The 19,786-nt window shown below is 40.5% G+C and overlaps 1 protein-coding gene across 5 annotated transcripts in view; it reads right to left on the bottom strand.

Annotated features, from left to right (window-relative positions):
* The window catches only part of ARNT2 (aryl hydrocarbon receptor nuclear translocator 2), a 95,728-nt gene that overhangs the window by 29,858 nt on the left and 46,084 nt on the right, over positions 1-19,786 (bottom strand). For all 5 annotated transcript variants that reach the window (XM_086849540.1, XM_086849541.1, XM_086849542.1 and 2 more), the window contains 5 exons: positions 11,899-12,001; positions 9,839-9,904; positions 9,386-9,471; positions 2,287-2,363; positions 240-374 (listed from right to left, as the gene is read on the bottom strand). In XM_086849540.1, coding sequence (XP_086705666.1) covers positions 240-374; positions 2,287-2,363; positions 9,386-9,471; positions 9,839-9,904; positions 11,899-12,001 — 467 coding nt within the window. The remainder of the gene's footprint in view (positions 1-239; positions 375-2,286; positions 2,364-9,385; positions 9,472-9,838; positions 9,905-11,898; positions 12,002-19,786) is intronic.

Here is a 19,786-nt window from a genome sequence, read left to right as displayed (position 1 = left end):
TCTATCACAGAAATGTCTTCACTGGAAAGATGTGCAAGGTTCAGAGCACTCTGCTGTTAGAATTTTAATCAGATCTAAAGGTATAAAAAGATACCCCACACAGGGGCGTGGACAGCAAAGAAAAACAAACAGCATTTAGTACACGATGTAGGAATTGTCAGCTACAAATACTTCATGTTTGCAAATGGGATTTTCTGCATTAGCTCAGCCCATTCTCCACATTCCCAGTGGGCACAGACCTGGGGCTGGTAGCCAATGACGCTGATGCACCTCGGGTCCACGAAGGTGATGACCCCATCAGAGTTGTGCCTGGACAGGAACTCCGTGGGGACCGACATGCCGTTCATGTCCATGCACACGGGAGAGCTCGTCACCTAGGGCCAAGCAAGTGCACACAACTGTCACCTGAAGCCAAAGCTGAGCCCACAGCTAAAGGACAGTCTGCCAGGAGACTGCTAACAACTGGAGGAAGTAAAATGAAACAGCACAGATAAATGACAGAACAGCCTTTAGTCCAGTTTGCAGGGCAAACATCTCACCCCACGGCATCTATCGAGGCTTAACACAGCACTGCAGAGAAACAAACACACCAGAAGTGCCCAAGAAAGGGGGATACAGTGAGGATATAAGTCCAGCTGGATTCATCTCACTTTGCAGCACATCAGGCATTGTGGTTCCTATCTCTGTCAATCAATGACTTGCAGTCCACTCATTTTAGGATAGGACAGGAAACCAACCCATTATCTGTAGACCTAACCAACAGGACTGCTCAGACTAAACACTCATGCTTCAGGTGACAGGAGCCTCACCTGAAACACCTACAGAACCTGAACCAAGTCCTCCAGAGGCTGAGGTAAGGGATATTAGACCAGCAAGTGGCTGCTCATAATGAAAAACACAGTCCTCAAAATATTTCTCAAATCTCACCAGAGAGAACTACGTGTTTTCAGCTCTCTGCCTGAAATCTGTGCTATCAGGCCACTTCATATCCATTCTTTCCCACTGGAGGTACAAAGGAGACCAGTGATTTTCTTACAGCTTCCAGAGCTATCTCTGCTAACAATGCAAAATGAACAAAATGTCATTTTTTTGCTAACTTGGAGCTAATTAGCCAGTTAACTGTATGCAAGGTTTCAATCTGCTGGTACAGAACAAGAGTTTTTAATTTGTACACCCTGATTCCATTCTGATTTAACCCACCACAGAACTTCCTCCTGCCCTCACTCACATACCACAATGGCTCCTCTAAAGGAACAGATATTTTGACATTACTTGGAAATCATATTTCTTTGGAAGCTGTAACACATGAACCCCCTTAACTTCTTTCTTTTTATTACTGGAATTTATTACTACTGATTATGAAAATATGACTAACCTAAAACCCATCCTGCAGTAGTTCTGTAGCTCTGCCATGGCCCTGGAGAGCCCCTCTGCAGACCTGCTAACACTTGCAGGCTGTTCACCAAGGGTAAGATGGTTTGGCACCTGTGAGAGGGTCATTCCACCTTGGCAGGAGGAGTGATCCCCTCCTAGCAGATGGCAGCGAGTGCAGGGATCACGCAAGAGGCTCAAACATGTTCACCCATGGCACAACTCCCAGACCAGGAAGATAAAAACTGTCCTCCCTGCTGTGGTGAAGGAGATTCACCATGACTGCTTTAGCTCAGAGCTCTGCTCAGCAATGCACAAAGGAGGAAATGCACCACAACAATTGTAACCGTCTGCACAAAAAGGAAGGAAAATTTTATTCTCCCAGTTCCTTCAGCTCACATCTCATCTGAATGCATAACACAACACACACTGAGAATAAAGCTATGATTTCTGAAGTGCCTCTTGACTACTTTATCTTTACCATTTTCAGAATAAGTCCTGCAATCACAGTTTTTCAAGTAGTTGATTAGTCAGAGAGTGAATGATGGGAAAGATGGCAGGGAATGCATCACTGCCTTTGGGGGTCACTTTAACCCAGCACCTGCACTGCCACGTTTCTCACTACCTCCAACACAGGCTAGAGAATGGCAGCTCTGTGCACACTCATCTTCAGGAGCTTCTCTGCTGTTGTTACTGGATTAAGTGCACATATGCACCAAAATCACAGTTTCATTTGGCTCTGCTGACAAGTTCTAGACAAGTCACTGGCTGCACAGACACCAAGGCACTTTATAAACTGAAGGCATGTTAAAAATTACAGTCTAGTAGCAAAACAGTGTGCTAATCTTTTACAACCACACAGAACAATGATCATGCTTTCAGAAATAGCTTGTATATGGAAAAAACTGGCATTACCTGAAGCCTTCCTATTGCCACGAGGCAGTATTTACTACCTTGTCCCACATCAGCATCTTCTTCTGGTATAGTCATTCCTGGAGTAAATGACAACAAATACTGTTATAATCCGAAAACTGGGATAAACAGAGATGCTGTTGTCCTGGCTCTGTACTTTTCTAGATTTTCTAAATGTTACAAAATAACTTCCTTTTTTTCTCTAAGATTCAGTCATTATTTCTGGGTTCAGATCAGATGATCCTTCTCATTTGTACTCAATCCCACATACTTCACAGGTATACACAGTACCCATAGCAGCAATTTTGGCTGCTGAAGACAAAGCAGATACTAAAATTCCATTATACACCAAGATAGACAGTAACATTTCCATGAGTGCTGCTCCACCAGCATGTTATGGAACCATGGGGTCACTTCATATGGTCAGTGAATGCACATTGTGTTCAGTTTGTCAATAATATTTTATAATGAGCCTTAAAAACAAGGCACAGCACAAATTAATCACTAAATCTGTGCTCATATTTAACAGCTGGTTTTACTTTTTTCTGTAATGGACTAAACCTGTGTTGTTACGTTGAAAGGCTGAAAAAAATGCGGATGCTTTGCTAACACTGCTCGTTCCAGTTGTGTAACAGGAGTAACTACCATAAACACAGGAATAGTTTCAAAACATACATGTGTACTATTTTCCATCTCAGTGTTTCACAAATAGGAACATTCAGATTAGCACTCTTTACTTGCTTGTTGGCTAAGCCTTGAGTTAAGGCTGTTTCTCAACTCCAGCACTGAGACACCAAGTTCGTATAAAACACTGGAAAATACGTCTTCCAGGAGTGACACCACTGACCTATTTTAAGTGATCTGTAAACTCTTTCACAAGGACTTTTAAGGAATTCAATCATAACAGGCAGTGAATCATTTAAGAGGCACTTAAAAGCATTAATGAAATTAATTGCAAAGCAGCTACCATTTCTGAAACAACAGCCACTTTATTTTTTACATTTTTAATCCCCAATGTAAGTCAATCTTTGGACAGTCCAGAGGACGACAGCACATCACTTTCTTAAATGACACCTCTGAAAAAAACCTGAAAATGCTGTTGAATGAACTGGAGTCAACTTCAAGGATGCTATTTTGTATCGAAAGAGTTGAATCTTTTCTGAAAATCAGGTTCCAAACAGCACTTTACAGCTATTTTTTGGTCCTCACTAAACAATACAATAAAATGAAATACACCACGTATGAAAGAACCTCCCCCCCATATTTTTGTATAATATATTGAAACTTGTTCTGCAATAATTTCACAATATGGGGTGTACAACATTGATACCCTATTGATAACTAGAATTTTATCAACAGGTCTGAAGAGCTTTACAAAGGAGGAGCATTATTGTCTCATCTAACAAGTGCTGTTTTAAGGATATAACTCCAAGCATTCTAGTTGGATAACCTTAACCAAAAGATCCCTTTCAAATGGAATTTTTATTGGAGAAGGGCACTTTTAAAGTATATTCCTTTGACCTCAAAATCTTTTCCAATCATTGCCTTAGTGGCACAGAGTATTGCAAAGGACAGCAAAGATATAGCTGGACAGTTTCCACTTTGCATAATCTTTTTCTCTGTAGCTTTCAATGCTTTCCTTTTTAGGAACTTGGTCCATGCTTGCTACTGCTCAAATAAAATCAAAGTAACATAAACAACCTCCAAAATTAAACCTAGCTAAGAAACATTTCTGATGTCACTGTTGACAAAGGGAGGTTGTTCTAATTTTTATCTTTTTTTTTTTTCCCCTTTTACCCAAGATGGATTACATTTGGTCTGTATAGCACAATGGAAAATGCCTTTGTTGGGTTATGCCACAAGACTCTCTAGGAATAAAAACCAATCTGCTTGGAAGTAATCAATACATGACCCAGTGGATTGTTAACTCCTTCCCAAAGTGCCTTGAGAAAAAATATGACAAAAAGATTGTCTGCTTCTCTGCAGTGTAGATGCTACTACTGGCAGCATTCCATAGAGAGAAATTATTTTCTTTATTCTTTAGTGGATATTTCCAAAGATTCAACTCTGGGTGTTTTTATATGGGAGGGTGCATTTGTAGCTGAGATTGACTTTTGCTTTAGCACATTTCCTCTTGAATGCACTCCAGTATGGACAGGTAAATAAAGATGTGCACTGCACATTCTCCCAGTTTGTCCAGTTCTATCTCTACAAAAAGTTGCAAGAGCTTGGAGGTAAGCAGCCACAAAACTCATCTTTAGGGGGCATCAACAAAATAAACATACTTCAGTCATTCACATTCTTTATGTGTAACCCTGGTAGAGGGTTTATTTCTCAACATCAAATATACACCCCTCTCAAATAATAAATACAGTTTTTCGCTGGCCTGAGTTCACATCAACAATTGGCACAGCTAAGCTGCAACTGAGCATCACAAACAGAATGCTGTGCTGTCAGAGGTTATATTTAATTTCCAAGTGTCCTTTATACCAGCAAACAGTTTCCCACAGGGCAACAGCATGTGTTGGTGTGGACATAAGGAACTTTTTAGTTTTCCCAATGAGCTTCCAGTTGGCTCTAACAACAGAAAAGCTTCATTTTCTGCTTTCTTTCTCTATCCTGCTGCCTCACATTTTCTGCAAGGCACACAACAACATGAGTGGATTTATGGTTTTATTGCACTACACTAAAAAAGAAATTATTTGTAATTCTTTAGAAAGATGGAATTTAAGGTTCCAGGGGTCACTAGCAATCCCCTGATAATGCCTGTCTCCATTAGAACCATTTCTGATAGGTACTTTCCAGGGAAGGAACTACACTGTGTGACTATGTCTCATCTCATCCAAAACGATGGAATAAGGCTTTCACAAACAAGGCTGTGGATAGCATACTATGGATAAAAATCTCGTGAAAAATCCCAATAAAAACTAAATTAACCATTCCTTAAAAAAAATAAATAAAGCCTTTAAAATGACAGCACTGCAAGGAATATTCAAGCAACTATTTTGTTTTGTATTGGAAGAGGGAGTACTTTGCACAAACGTCCTGATTCTGGCCAAAACTTTAAAATAACCTAACAGCTTTGGCATGCTGTGGTTAAGACGTTACCGTAAGTCTGACTTGGAAGACTAAAATGTTTCTTTTTTAACTAAAGAGAAAAAAAAAAAATCAACATTATCTGAATTTGACATTATTCTCTGACTTTTTATTTGAAGTTTTCAAAACGTATCTGTCTCTTTTCTTCACAATGTGCTTTTCTGCTGATCATGGCTTTGATTTACAGAAAACTACCAACTTCCTGACAGACTTTATCTTCTCTCTCCACCAAATCTTATGGCATGAAAAAAAAGCAAAACAAACCTATTAGGAAAATATCACATGGACCACTGAAGACTCATTTCCTTCCAGGAATGAGATACTCAGAGGGGAAAAAAAACAGAAGAAAAGCAAATCTTGCTTAAGTTAAAAATGGGGAAAAAACCCAGGAGAAGGTCAGCACTTCTCAGCTTTATGAGCTCTGAACTTGAAGCACTGTCTAGGCTGAGGATCACAAGCTCCATCTGTGCTGCTTTGCTGGGAAGAGAGGGACAAAGGCTGGGATTGCTGCTCAGCCAGTTTCAAACAAGGGGTCCTTTCACCTCATTCAAAAGAACCCAACACCACACTCTCATTATTTAACCAAACATACAACATACAACATTACTGGCTGGAACATCCATCTGAAATATCTGACTCCTTCTTCCTTTGACTTCCACACCAACTTTACATTTACACCCTGATTACCTGAGGCCAGCAAATAACCCATGGGGATAGAAATGTGTAGGTATCATATGGTTTTTCACTTAATTTTATCTGTCCTTTTAGGGACAATGGCCATTTACACACAGCCTGAACGGAGGGTGAGGCATGATGTTTCCTCTGTTTTCCCTCTCTCAGTGAAGAAGGGGCTGAAGACTGCCAGCACATGAGCCTTGCTGCTCCACACAGGTGAGAAAAACCACAAAGCTAGGCTGGATGTGCCAAAGTGTTTTCATGCTGAACACAGACCTGAACAACAAACCCAGTCCTTAAAATATGCCACCAGCTGCCTGTAGCTTATTCATTTTCACCCGTTTGAAGTACTCAGACTACTTGATTTGCACAGACCCCTCCCTGCAGCAGCACTGTCAAATAGTCTACCATACCAATAATGATCACAAAGTAATTCTTCTCTTGATGCTTCTCTATCAACACTGATTGTTTTATTCAGTGTGGGACTGAAAACCTGAACTCTGGCCACAGACAATGCAATTCAACCCAGAAAGAGAAAGCACCAAGTGCTAAACAAATGAGACCAAGTACAGATTAAAGGCATTTGATAATATTGGTTCTTTTGCTTATGAAGGTACACTTTGTACTGTATATTAGCTATATATTTCACATGCTGAAAGAAAAGGATCTGGAGTTTATACCAGTGTCCATTTGCCAACTGAAAAATAAATGAAAATTATCTTTTTGATCACTGAATTTTTAAACAGCTGTGATTTAGCACAAGCCCATTTATTCCCAAGAATCCAGAGACCATGCAGGGCTTGCTGATTTGAACAAAGTAATTTTATTACAGGGTAGAGAAGCCTTGGCAAATTCCATTAATGCTGCAGTTATCTCATTTGCTTTGCAGATTATGGTTGGATTACCACTGGAAATGAGAACAAATGCAGTGATGTTGTCACTAATTTACTCAAACATATAGGGGAACAATTCAGCCCATGGATATTCCCATTCAGCTCTGAAATTCAATGGATACATGACAATCACCAACACAAAGTGGAGAAGACTGGGAGGGCAAGTAAGCACTCATGAAAAAGGCCCCAGTTCAGTTCTGTGTGCCCTGGAAAAGGCACTCAGACGTGACTAATAGGAGTAACAATCTGGATGGTAACATAAAAGACCAATGGAATTCCACATAAGGCTGTCAAAATCAAAAACATCCCTTAGGATTGTGCTATAGTTTGGAGGCATTAACACTGTGGAGGAGCACTGGGATATCATAAGGGAGCACCATGTGATTTTGAGGAGTGGAGTAATAGAAATGGGATGATATCCAACATTACTAAATGCACAAGCATGCACTTGGGGAACAGTAACAGTCATAAGCTAAAGCAACAGAAATAGGATGGAACTTGATATTACTAATTGAAACATCACACAATTCAAAGCAAGATTTGCAGCTGACAAATGAGAAAAAGGCAACCTGGAAGACATACAAATTTATATTAGATTTCTCAGGATGCCTGCAGGACACACCACACAAATAAGAAGGATGCTGTATCCTACACTGCCAGGCAAGACAGGAAATACTGTTTGTGTTATCCATCACTACAATCTCATCTGAAATAAGAATGTGTTGTGCCAGTGACCTACATGTTGAGAAGTGAAAACAGGAAGAATTGCAGAGAAAAGTCACAAGGGTAAAGAGAATGCATTCTGAGAACGAAAAGCAGAAGTAGGCTGGATTGTCTTTGTGAAGTCCAGGCTGACAGGATATAACCTCCTTCTGGAAACACAGCAGAACACTGGAGAGACATACAGGCACAAGGCAGAAAAACTCCCATTTGATCTTCAGTGAAGTAAAAAATTCCCATAAAGTAATGAGGACTGAAAATTAAAGAGGTTTCTAGGCATGGGAAAGCAGCAAGGTTTTGGAAGAGTTGAGATGGGGAAAAGACCTCACTAATGCCAACTGGGATTTGCAATGATTGATACCTGGCCACTGGGTACAAAGACCCAGAAGATCTTTTTAATCCAATGCTGCTGTCTTGCAGAACTGGTGGCTGAAGGGCACACACTGCCAACATCTGGAGCTAGAGCTGATCTGAGTTCATGCACCTGTAGCTCTGCATTAGCAACATACACCCTGAGAATTAAGATCTCTTTAAACATCCCATAACATGCAGGAAGATTCTCATTCAAGCTAAACAAAATATTATTTGACCTACACCTTCTTGAGAAGGCATCCTGTATTTCAAGGCCGAATTCAATCACATCTAGAATTACTAACAGAAAAGTAAATCCTTTTGCAGAAGAAAACAAAACAGAAAAATACATCTATTTTCAGAGCACTTTACAGATACTGTGGTCTTACACTTTTGAGACAGAAGCAAAATTGAAACATCTTGACTCCTATTAAATCCTATTAGCAACAAGAGGGGCAGTTTTCCTCTGCTTCCGAAACCGCATTTCAGCAGAAAACCAACAAGAAATTCACATCTGCATGTGTGTCTGCACACCACTGCACACATTTGGTACAAACCACCTCTTAGGACTCATAATCCCTGGATCAATGTGATTTATGGCCATGGTGTACAACCACAAAAGGGCAGGACAGCTCCTGGTTTGATTTGTGCCAGCAGGCACTGTCACATTGCAAACAACATCTTCAATTCCTGCAAACGCCAAGGTCAAGTAACCCTGCTCATAATGAGGTCTGGATGAGTGCCACTGTCTCCTCTTGGAATTTTTCAAAGGTAAATACTCCCATATGTAATACTGAGTTCCAGCAGGTAAATGTTTTTCTCTGTAGATCAAAAGCCGTATGCCAAGACTTGATTCCCAGAAAAACAGCCTCAAAACAGAATTGATCACAAATACTGAACATTCTCAGCAACACCATTACTGAGACATCCATGTGGCTAAACTGAAATTACACATTTTCTACATAGGCACTCACAATTCAGTACTTAAGTATAAAAGCATTAACTGGTGTTTATTCTAGAGATACACAATCCCTTGCGTCCACCTTCTTAAAATGAGACCATTTTTATGTTGGCTTATCAATGTAAGCTGAAATCTCCTGGCCCCAGTTTCTGGACTCCTGCATTACTGGCAATTCCTACAGGTCCTCTGTGACAATGGAACTGAGAAGGGTGTCATGGAAAACAGACATGCTTTGAGTGAGTAACAACAGCTGATTTATTCTGATCTAAAGCTTCTCAAGGTGAACTTTAATCAGTTACCCCACTAAAATTCTCCCTGTTTTTCTAGCTGCAAGGAAGCCAGAGCCAGGTTTTCAGCTGTTCCAAGGACAGATTGGTGCACACTACCTTCCACAAGGGATACAAACCTGCTGGTGGCCAAGCCTTGATATAGCCAGTGCAATGAACAACTGCATATTGTGCTTCACCTTCTTTCACTGGACCAAGGCCATTCCTGAAAGAATGAGGAACACAAAAACATTACATTGATCAACATGCAGAACAGCTTTATGCCTTCAGACTATGACTACTAATGATTTATCAGTATTTGTAAACTATGCTGTGAACAGGCAAGAATCAACCCAGGGTTCTGTACACTGCCAGCTCTGTTATGTTGCTATTCAAGCTGTACCTGTTTTCTGTAATATTTCTCTAAAAAAGATAACGAAGATTGATTCAGGGATGGAGCTGGTATAAGATAAAGAATCTGAATGACACATCCAAAGAGATTTTGTTTGCAAAGGATCCAGTGGATGCAGGACCAGGTGGAGCATTAACCCAGTGGCAAATGAGAGGGTTTAGGGCAAGTACAGCAATAGTACCTGTATCTTTTTCTCATGGTGGTTATTCTGTTCAGAGGTAAATGATCCAGAGGAGCATTTCCACACCTAAAAGTAAATTAATATTTTGAAGGGCTCAAAAATTAATATAAATACATGATGAAAATGCATTTTGAGATCTTTATTACCATCTATAAGTAGCTAATAATGGATACTTATTTTTGGAAAAAAAATGCATATTTATGTTTAATTAGAACATGCTGCTTCCATAGGCTGAGCTTTTTAGGTGTGCTATAAAAATGTTCTTTATTTTAGAAAAATAAAAGAGACTAGAAAAAGATTCCCTTCCACATTCCCCCAGCATAAAGACTATTTGAAATTGATATCCCAAGGGTGGCTAAAGAAAAGACACACTTCAAAATTCCATAAAACAGGAGTGAAAACTAGAGAAAAATATATGTCAGGCCCACAAATATCCACACAAACCAATCTCTGCTCCTATAGCTTTCCTGGACAGAAAAATTCCACTGCCATACATCAGCTACAATGTCTGTAGACATTAAGATAATGTTTGCAAGTTCAAACTATTTACACTGTCAAATAACTTTGTTTAACACTTGTTCATGTGATATTTACACTTGTATTTTGTGATATTTATAAGTATGCCTAACTGTAAAATTTCAACAATCCATCTGAAGCTGAGTAAATAGTTTGAAGGGTAAAAGCAGTTCATTTTTAATGGAAAAATAACAACAATGAAAGAAACAACCACAAGGAAAGTTCACATTATCTGAGGCTCATCCTTCCCAGAAGGTTTTCTTTTTATTCCTTTATTTTTTTTTTCTTATCAGTCACTGCCAAGGAGAAGAAATGAATAACTAAAATAAGATTTAGAAATACAAAAACAGTGGGGTTACTGGAATGTGTAAAGTCACTCTCATGCACTGGAGTTTACAGAATCAGGGTGCTAGGAAATAACTGCAATCTGAACTGTTTGGAAAGCTGGGAAACAACCACAAGCAGGACACTAGGCCTGGTTTTCTTTGCACAAACAAGTCCTCCTAACATGATGTGCATCTTGAGAGGAAGAAGAATCAGTGCTGCTCTGCTGGGCTCTATTTCTTCCATCCCAGATAAGAGATGAAGAGGTTCTATAGCTCTGAAGTCTGATCTTGCAGGTATAAAGTCTATAAACACCTTCCAAAGGCACCCAAGAGCCACACATTGAGCACCCTACAAGGACTGGAAAAAATCCACCACATTACCAAAGGACAGGTAACTCTAATTTGTCAAAAACTGTGCTTTGTATGTTTCATTCTGTAATGAATTTTGCAGTGCTGTTATCAGCATTTATAGTGGACAGAGCCTACAGATGCAATTATGTACTTTCCCCTCCTAACAAAAGACAAAAATGTATTGCAATAGCAACAGGCCTTTTAGCCTGTTAGCACTAAAACAAGAAAAGTGCTCACAAGCCCCTGAAAAAAGCACTGGGCAGACAAATCTCTGAAGAAGCCCAAACAACGCAGGAGAAGTTGGAAAATGGCAAATCAAAAACTCTCTAACAATTACTCATTTATCTAGCATCAGCCAGCTGACATCTGGTTAATTCATACCAGGCTTAGGTTAATTCCTACGTAGCTGGCAGGTTTGCAACTGAATTCCTGTTTATTTTCAAGATTCTTTTAATATTCTTGGTTCACTGAAAAAATACACAGAGCTGGGTGTTCATTAGACTTGAGAAAGCTTTGTTCCCAAAGTATCGATTTGAGCAACTTTACTAGAATAGACAGTGACTAAAATTCCATTTAAATTCCATTCCATTCACAGAAGTGAAGCTGTAATGAAGTTCTCTGGAAAAAGGAACCTACACCCCACACTGGTAAGAATATCTACAACAGAAATGAGATGCTGGTTTGCCATTAACTGTTAAGGAAGACTGGTTTCAGTTTTCAGCAGAGCAAGGATTCTAGAAATACTTTGTGTGAATGTGCCATTACCGCTTTAGTTTGTAATCAGAGTTGAATTAGTGCAACAAAACATCTGAAGTCTAAGCTGAGACAGGACTGGAACTGTTATGGGAATACAGGGTAAATGCATACCTCATCCTGCAAATGAAAGAGCGCCTGGATCCCATGCACATTCTCATTGAGGACTGCTGGCCTTCTTTCTTTACTGTCCCCGTCTTCAAGTCCAGGATTCGTCCTAGAAATGCCAGGGAGAGCAACTGGTGTTCAGTACATACATTTAATTCCATTCACTAGAAACTAAATAACAAGAAATTCACGAGCTGAATGCCATTAGCCCAGTTAGGGGGAAAAAATACCAAGAAAAAGAATCTTGATCCTGGTTTCACAGGGGAGGATCAGTTATGTGCTGGTTTAACTGATTTCAGCAAAGCTGACCGAGTCACAGGAGTGATGGCTCTTTTCTTGGCTGGCCCAAGACCAACTTCCAGGGCAGTCAAACGCCTGGAGGCAAACAAGGCAGTGACAGCAGGCACAGCTTTTGACTTGATCAGCTTGCTCCACTCTTTACCAGAACTGTGGATAAAGCAACATTTATCAGTGCCCTGACAGCTGCTTCTCTTTCCCTGAGCTTGTGCCTATCCAGAGCACTCTCACCACAGTCAGAACTGTCAGGATGGTGAGATGCACAAAAGACCAAACTTTTCTCCTTGAAGATGGGACACAGGATTTGTCACAACCCCTTGTGCTGGGATTCTTTTAAAGTTGCTAAGAAACTGCCACATCAAGAGCATTTCTAAAGTTTATTTTCAGACACATCAGTGAGATGATCTGATTCACCACACAGCAACACAAGCCTGTGCAAGGTCCAGGGCCAGACCCTGCTCCCTACAACCCTCAGAATCACACACCACAGACACAGCTTGGAAAAGGAATGACAGCCACTAAGTCAGCTCAAGAGAAGACAGGACAGAGGGAATGGAATGCATGCAAAGGGAGGAAGTGAGTGACATTAATTCTTTCATTTAAAACAGAAGACTCGTTACTACAGACAGGTTCAGATCAGGGATTTCAGGACACTGGGTATCACTCAGAATCCTTCTGCTAATCACCAAAGAACTCACAGAATGGATTTTTACACCTACAGCTCAAGTGCTGACTACAAAACCTAGCATAGACTAGAAATGAATCACTGGACCAGATCCACAATGCTCAAGGGCTGGATGCAGCCACAAAAGTGACAGTGGGCCAGAGAAATGCAGTGGAACAGCTGCCAGGCAATGAAATGACAGCCACCAGTGCTCACAACACATGGCCATGAGCAAACCCAAATGTTTAATGTGGCTATCTTTCAGTAACTGAAACTCTACAAGCCTAAGTCTTCACTGTGGTATAAGCAGCCAGGTTTACAGCAATATAAGGAATATAAATATTCTGTATGTACTGAATTGAAAAAAACATGCAGAATTCAAAGTCTGCCTCACCAGACTGACCTAAAAGTCTCTGTCCAAAAATTAAGTTCTGAAATAAACCTACTGCCAAACACTAAGCTCAGAATTACTCTAAATATTTACTTCCACCCATGAATGGGAACAAAATCATTACAAAATACTTTTAAGATAAAAAACTTAGCAGCATCTTAGTTTTAAGGTATACTCCAGATAACTCCTTCTGGAGGAAAGTCAGCCCTGCCAACAGAAGGTCAGATGTTATTTGGTGTTACCTCCAAGGTTTATCTCAGATGGTTAAGAAGGCAGCAAGCCTGGGGAACAACTCCTAAAGGTGCTTCAATTTAAAGCACTGAGCTCTATATTAATCCTGGTCTATGACTCAGGTGTGAGCTGGGAAGAAATCACACCACATGTCCCAGCTCAGCCATGCTGACCCCAAGATGCAGGATGCATTGGCAGTTCTAACACACTTCCCTCCCTGCACTGGACAGTCTGTTGCATTTTCTATAGCCAAAGTCACAGTCTATTTCCCCATCCCCCCAACCAATCAGACAATTTGGAGAAATAAAATACCATCAGGCAGGAGGCAAACTCATTCACAAATGAAGGCGTTATACAATAAAGCACATAAAGACAGAATATAAGTGCAGGATCCAATGGCTGTCCATGTCAACAGTCATGGCCAGTCAAATCAAACCACTAAAAGCAATTTTCTCTTAGGTCAATAACTTTGCTATTCACACAAACAAAAAAAAAAGTTGTTTTCTGTGCACTTTCTTTTTTCATTACAATACAAATTCTTGAAGAGACACCAATATTAATCAAAAAAGCACTGACAGTGAATGTTACTCACACAGCTAATAGAAATTTCTTGTTTTTAACATCCAAGAGCATCTATTACAAAAAAAACACAAAGGATATTTCACAATTACGTGGCCACTAAGTCTAAAATTGCTGACACATGTTCCTTTGGCATGTCTGGTACCCCCAACAACAAAATTCAGAGTTTTTAAATTTAGCTTTTTGTTTGGCAATGTCTTTAAAATATGTACCAGATAACAAATAGAGTTCTAAATTTTGCCTTGACTTACAAAATCACTGCAGGGGGTATGTGAGTCAGAGAAATGTTTGCTGTACTGATACAATGACAAAGATCTCTCAGCAGCTTGTTTCAATAGTCCAGTGTGCATATGTCAGCCTTGTAGAGCTCTAACAATATACTGCACATTTTGAAATAAAACAAGCAGCTTGTGTCTCATCTGTTATTAGAATTTTATGATCAAATTATTTTAAAAAGAGGAAAAATTAATCATAGCTAAATACAGATATATAGAACTGTAATTAACTATAGATTATTAGACTAAATCAAGCAAACTAAATAAATTGCATCTTAGTCACACTGGCAGCTCAGTTCAAGGAGGTGGCATGTCCTGATGACAGTATTCCTATCTCTGTTTGTTCCAGCATCCTCAGTGATAAATCCTCATATAGATTTCTCCATGGGACAAACACAAAGCACATCTGATGTTAAACTTGGAAATTACATTCTTATTAATAAGAAATATTTCAGGATACTCTGACAACTTCTGTTAACTGAACAGTGCATGTGTGTATTTTTTTTTTTAATTTCTCCTTCTAGTTTCTTCAGAAGAGCCATTTAACAGCCCACTGCCACCACCAGCTGGATCCCTTACGAGCTTCCCCATAAACTGTTAATTGCATGCAGCTCATTTTCCTGTTAAACTTCTCCCCTCTCCAGCTCCAGACACAACTCTGGGATGCAGAAAGTGCAGGAGCACTGCTGTGGCTGACACTGCTGTCTTATTGCCCTTTACAGCAGCTGCACAACTCAGAGGAAACCACAGTGTGCTCTGCTGAGAAGGAGAAAGCGAACAAATCAGCACAATGATAATTAAAATGGGCACATAAATCCCTCTGGCTGGTCTGGGTATAATTGACAATTTGTTGTAATCTCCCCACTACAGTCCCCATCCAGAAGGCAGTATTGCTTCAACCTGTAATAAGCCAGTTGTTCTGTGAGCAGGAAACCACTGTGTGCTCCAGGAACCTGATGTCAGCTGTTGTGACAGGAAAGGGCTGGCACACAGGCACACAGAGGCGAGGACAACGGGCAAGTTCATTATCTGGGTAGAATTAGAGAAGCCACATAAAGCTCTTACCAGTAAAGAGATAACAGATTCAAGTACTGAGGACACAAGCCAGAAACATATCCTGGAGGGTATTTTCAAAGATGCTCTAAAAACATTCACATGATGATCAATGGGGAAAATGTTCATGTTGGCACTGCTGCGCCCCTTGTGTGGGCAAACAGTGACTGGATTATGCACAAACCTTCCCCTTTTAGATCTCCAATTGCAACTGAAAATGTTCAAACTTGTGTTCTGTGCTTGCAATGTTTTGAGATGAACCTAAGCCAAGGACTGCTCTGGGCCTACTGAAGTTCATGGGGTTTCAAATCTGGGAATTTGGCTCAAATCCATTTTCACACAATAGCACCAGCCTGTTAGAAAATGCTCCTCCATGTTTATGCACTGCATGCTAAGGTTTATAGCCTCGTAATCAAACACAGTCTGTTCTTTTTACTTTTTTTGAGTTTGGTGTTTTGTTGGGTTTTTTTTATTCAGGACTCCATAAACTTCAACACCTAATTCTACCACAAATGCTTCCTCTGCTGGTCTCCCAGTTCCCAAGAATGCTGCAGTCTGTAACTAAAAAGAAGGGCTGTTACATAAGGGCATTCTTCTGCAAAAATTTCAGTGCAAGCTGAAATGGTTTGGCCTGAAACAACCATACATTGCCCACATCCATTCTGAAACATGGAAAAACCCAGCTCTTAGATCTCAGAAGAAATTAAGCTTGGCCTCATGCTCACAAAAATTCTGCTGGCAAAGTACATGATACAATTTTCCATTTCCCTCTAACTCATCAGTAGGTGGACTCCTGTCTTGTACAGAATCATGGACCTGATAGGGAAACAGTCTGAATTAATACATGGATTCTCACCTTGACCTCCATACCTTCAGCAACCCAGCAAGCTTCACCTTTTAGATGATAATGTCTGGTCATACGAAGACAAAGCTAAATATTTCATAATTATTCTCAGCCACTGATTGTCCACATATTTCCTTCCAGGCAAAATAAAATAAAGGATAAACTAAGTTTGGTTTGGACAAGATAACAAAAGATGACTTTGTGCTCATCAAAAATACTCCACAGGCTGCTCAAGGAAGACAAACAGAACACAGGAATACTGCACCCAAAAATCCTTATGAAAACTAAAACCATCTTTATCTTACTGCAAAACCGGAAAAAGCAAGACCAGGATGGAGGAAAACAAGAAGAAATAATTAAAAATGAAAACAGTGATGGTCAAGGTACTGTTGCTGCTGAATACAGCTCCAAATGTAAGCTCACCCTCAAACTGAAGGGTCAGAGAACAAAGGATTTCTGTGGTGATGCTCTGTATTAGTACATTAAGTCTTTAGAAATTAGCAGAAAAGATCAGCTTAAAAATCTTTGAGTGTTCTACAGTTTGTAGAGAATCAAGATCCAGGTCACTGTTTGGGATAAACAGCCAAGTTTATGAAAACAAGGTGAAACTTGAAACTGCCATTTATCAGTTTACACATTTGCACTGACTACAGCTGAGCAGCCAGCTTTACATCGAGGTGCTCAGCTGACAGGGTTCCTCTTCAAAACAACAGATGCATTACAAATGCATAAACAAAATGTCTCTAATAAGACTAAACAGCCTAAGTCTGATCAATTTATATTAAATTACTCTTGGTATGCTTATGCCAGAGCAATTATTCTGCATTAATTCAACAATTAAAACAAAATAAAAAAGCTTTACGATGTATGCCTCACAACTGTAAGGGATACAATTTTATCTCATGTTTAGTGCAGCTCAGTAAGTGCTTTAAGCTCTATTAAGTGTAATAAATATACATCCACCCTGTGGATTCCAATAGAAAAAAAAAATTACAGGACACATTATGAATCACAACTGCCTTGCAAGCACAGTATTTGAAGACTCTCCTTCCAGGACATAAACCAGATGTTCGCAAAATAGAACAATATAAAAATTTTTTAAAAAACCCCAAAACATGGGCAGCCTTTTTTTAGCATTCTGGAGTTTACTATTTACATAAAGGCAAGGCTCATAAAAGCAAAGACTTACCTACCATGCATATACCCATATCAGAGTACACACAAACAACAAAATCCTAATAAAACTCTACTGACAAAAATTGCATCCTTCTGCCCCCTCATCAAGAGGAGAGCAAACACAAGAGCAATAGGAACAGCATCAATACTCAAAACACAGGTGAACTTAACAACATCCTGACTTAAAATTACAACCTAAGGGCAGAACCACAAGACTGGCATCAGTTCCCCAGCACACCCAGAACCAGAACAGATTTTTACAGCCTGCCTGTCTCACATCAAGGTTACAGCGCAGATCCCAAAGGCAATGCCCACTGAGCTGCTGGTTACTGCAACACTCCTTCTCATCTGTCAAAGAGGGAATGGTCTGTTCTCCAGCCTGTCTCCTCTGTGGTGCAGGAGCCCCTGGTTCTGCCTGGAAGGTGTCTGGTGGCACAGGTCATCCCTTATTGTACACAGCCTTTATGGACCAGAATCACCACCTCCATCCCTGCCTTATGGGAAACTGAGGACATGGCAGGGCTGAGGTGTGGGAACAGCGACAAAAATGAACATGTTCCTATCACATGGAGATGGTTTATGCAACCTAAATCTTCCATGATATTACAATAATCCTTTCAGAAGTTTCAAGGACCAAGAAGCACTGCAGGTAGAAATAAGATCTGTCCATGTATACTTCCCACTCTTGCTTCCCAGCTGATGAGGATGGGACCTGCCCACATGGGACTGCACCCTACCAGCCTGCTCTACACCTCTCCTCTGCCACACAGGATTTTGTGCCTGTTCTCCACAAGAACGAAGCCAAGGGGACACTGGTATACAAATAGCCCTTGAGAATACAGTAGAACTGTAAAATCAGCCAGCTCACAGAGCTTGGAACAACATCAGGGACCACACAGGGCTTCCCAGCTGTGATTATACTGCACACATACCAACCAAGAAATCTGTGGGATGGCAGGGATAAAACGCAGTTGCTCCTGCTCCAAAGCTGGCACTGCCTTCCACCCAAATATTATGAGACTGCTTTAGATCTCCCAGGCTGGGGCTTCCCTGGCCTCACATGCTTGTTTTATCCAGCAGCAGGAAGCAGCCCCATAACCCTACCCCACTGCACACACCACTACATTGCAAATACACTGATAAATAAATGTATCAGCATACAAAATAAATAACTGGCTTGGAAGACGTATTTACTGTTAACAGACATCACAGCAACTTCCAGGACTTCCACACCTGTACTGTTACTTTAGAGGTGAGGACACTGAACTCAAGGAATGATTTCTCCTGCCTGCAGTCAGTCAGCAGCAGAGGTGCAGCTAGGGATAGGGTCCAACCTCACTAACACAAGTTCTCAACATGCTGTAGATCAATAATACAATGCACAGTGATCCTCAGTAAGTCCCTATAAATTTCATGACGCCTGTATGCTTAACAGGGCACAATCGGCTTAAATTTATGCTCCCAAGAGAAGGCTACAGGTTGAGTGTCCTATTTATATGCAGTGGTAACCTCTGGATATATCAGTATAAAACCTGCAAACAATTAGCTGAAAGAAGATGCTCAGAGGGCAGGAGCACCTTTGCTATGGAGACAGGCTGGGAGAGCTGGATTGTTCAGCCTGCACAAGAGAAGGCTCTGGTGTGGCCTTAGAGCCCCTTCCAGTACCTAAAGGGAGCCTCCAAGACAGATGGAGAGAGATTTTTCACAAGGGAATGCAGTAAAAGGACAAGGACGATTGGCCTTAAGCTGAAGAAGGGCAGGTTCAGATCAGACATGTGGAAGAAATTTTTCATTCTGAGGGTGGCAAGGCTTGGCACACTCTGCCCAGAGAAGCTGAGGATGCCCCTTCCCTGCAAGTGTTCAAGGCCAGGTTGGATGGAGCTCTGAGAAACTTGGTCTAGTGGAATATGTCCCTGCCCACAGCAGGGGGGGAGCGTGGAACGAGATGATCTTTAAGGTCCTTTCCAAGCAAAACTATTCCATGATTATAAATATAAACCATCAAAGCTCACTCTTCTCACTAGCCTAACTTCTCAGGGGGATTACTTGAACCTCTCTAAATATGTTAAGGTTTACATCATCTAATTGCAAAAGGCGTTGTATAAGCATTAGAGTCAAGTTGTGACATTCCTACAATAGAATGAAGAGTTGATCCAATCAACAGCAAAGTTAAAAAAAATAAAAAAAAGAAGTAATGCAATTGAAATGTACCTATTTTTAAATATCTGTCTGTTCCCTACTTACCAACTGGAGACATTGGCCCACAAGGGGGAAATTGAAAAGCTTTCTCACCCCCTCTTGTTTTTCAGTAAGAAACCCCTCATGTTACACAGTTGTTTGCTTAATACAACTTGTTATTATAAAAGCTCATGAGGCCAAAAGGT

This window comes from Cyanistes caeruleus, chromosome 13, assembly GCF_971803275.1.
Source record: "Cyanistes caeruleus chromosome 13, bCyaCae1.hap1.1, whole genome shotgun sequence".
In the NCBI taxonomy this organism is placed as follows: domain Eukaryota; kingdom Metazoa; phylum Chordata; class Aves; order Passeriformes; family Paridae; genus Cyanistes; species Cyanistes caeruleus.
The sequence above is the reverse complement of the archived record's forward strand: the minus strand, read 5'-3'. Positions and strand labels throughout refer to the sequence as shown.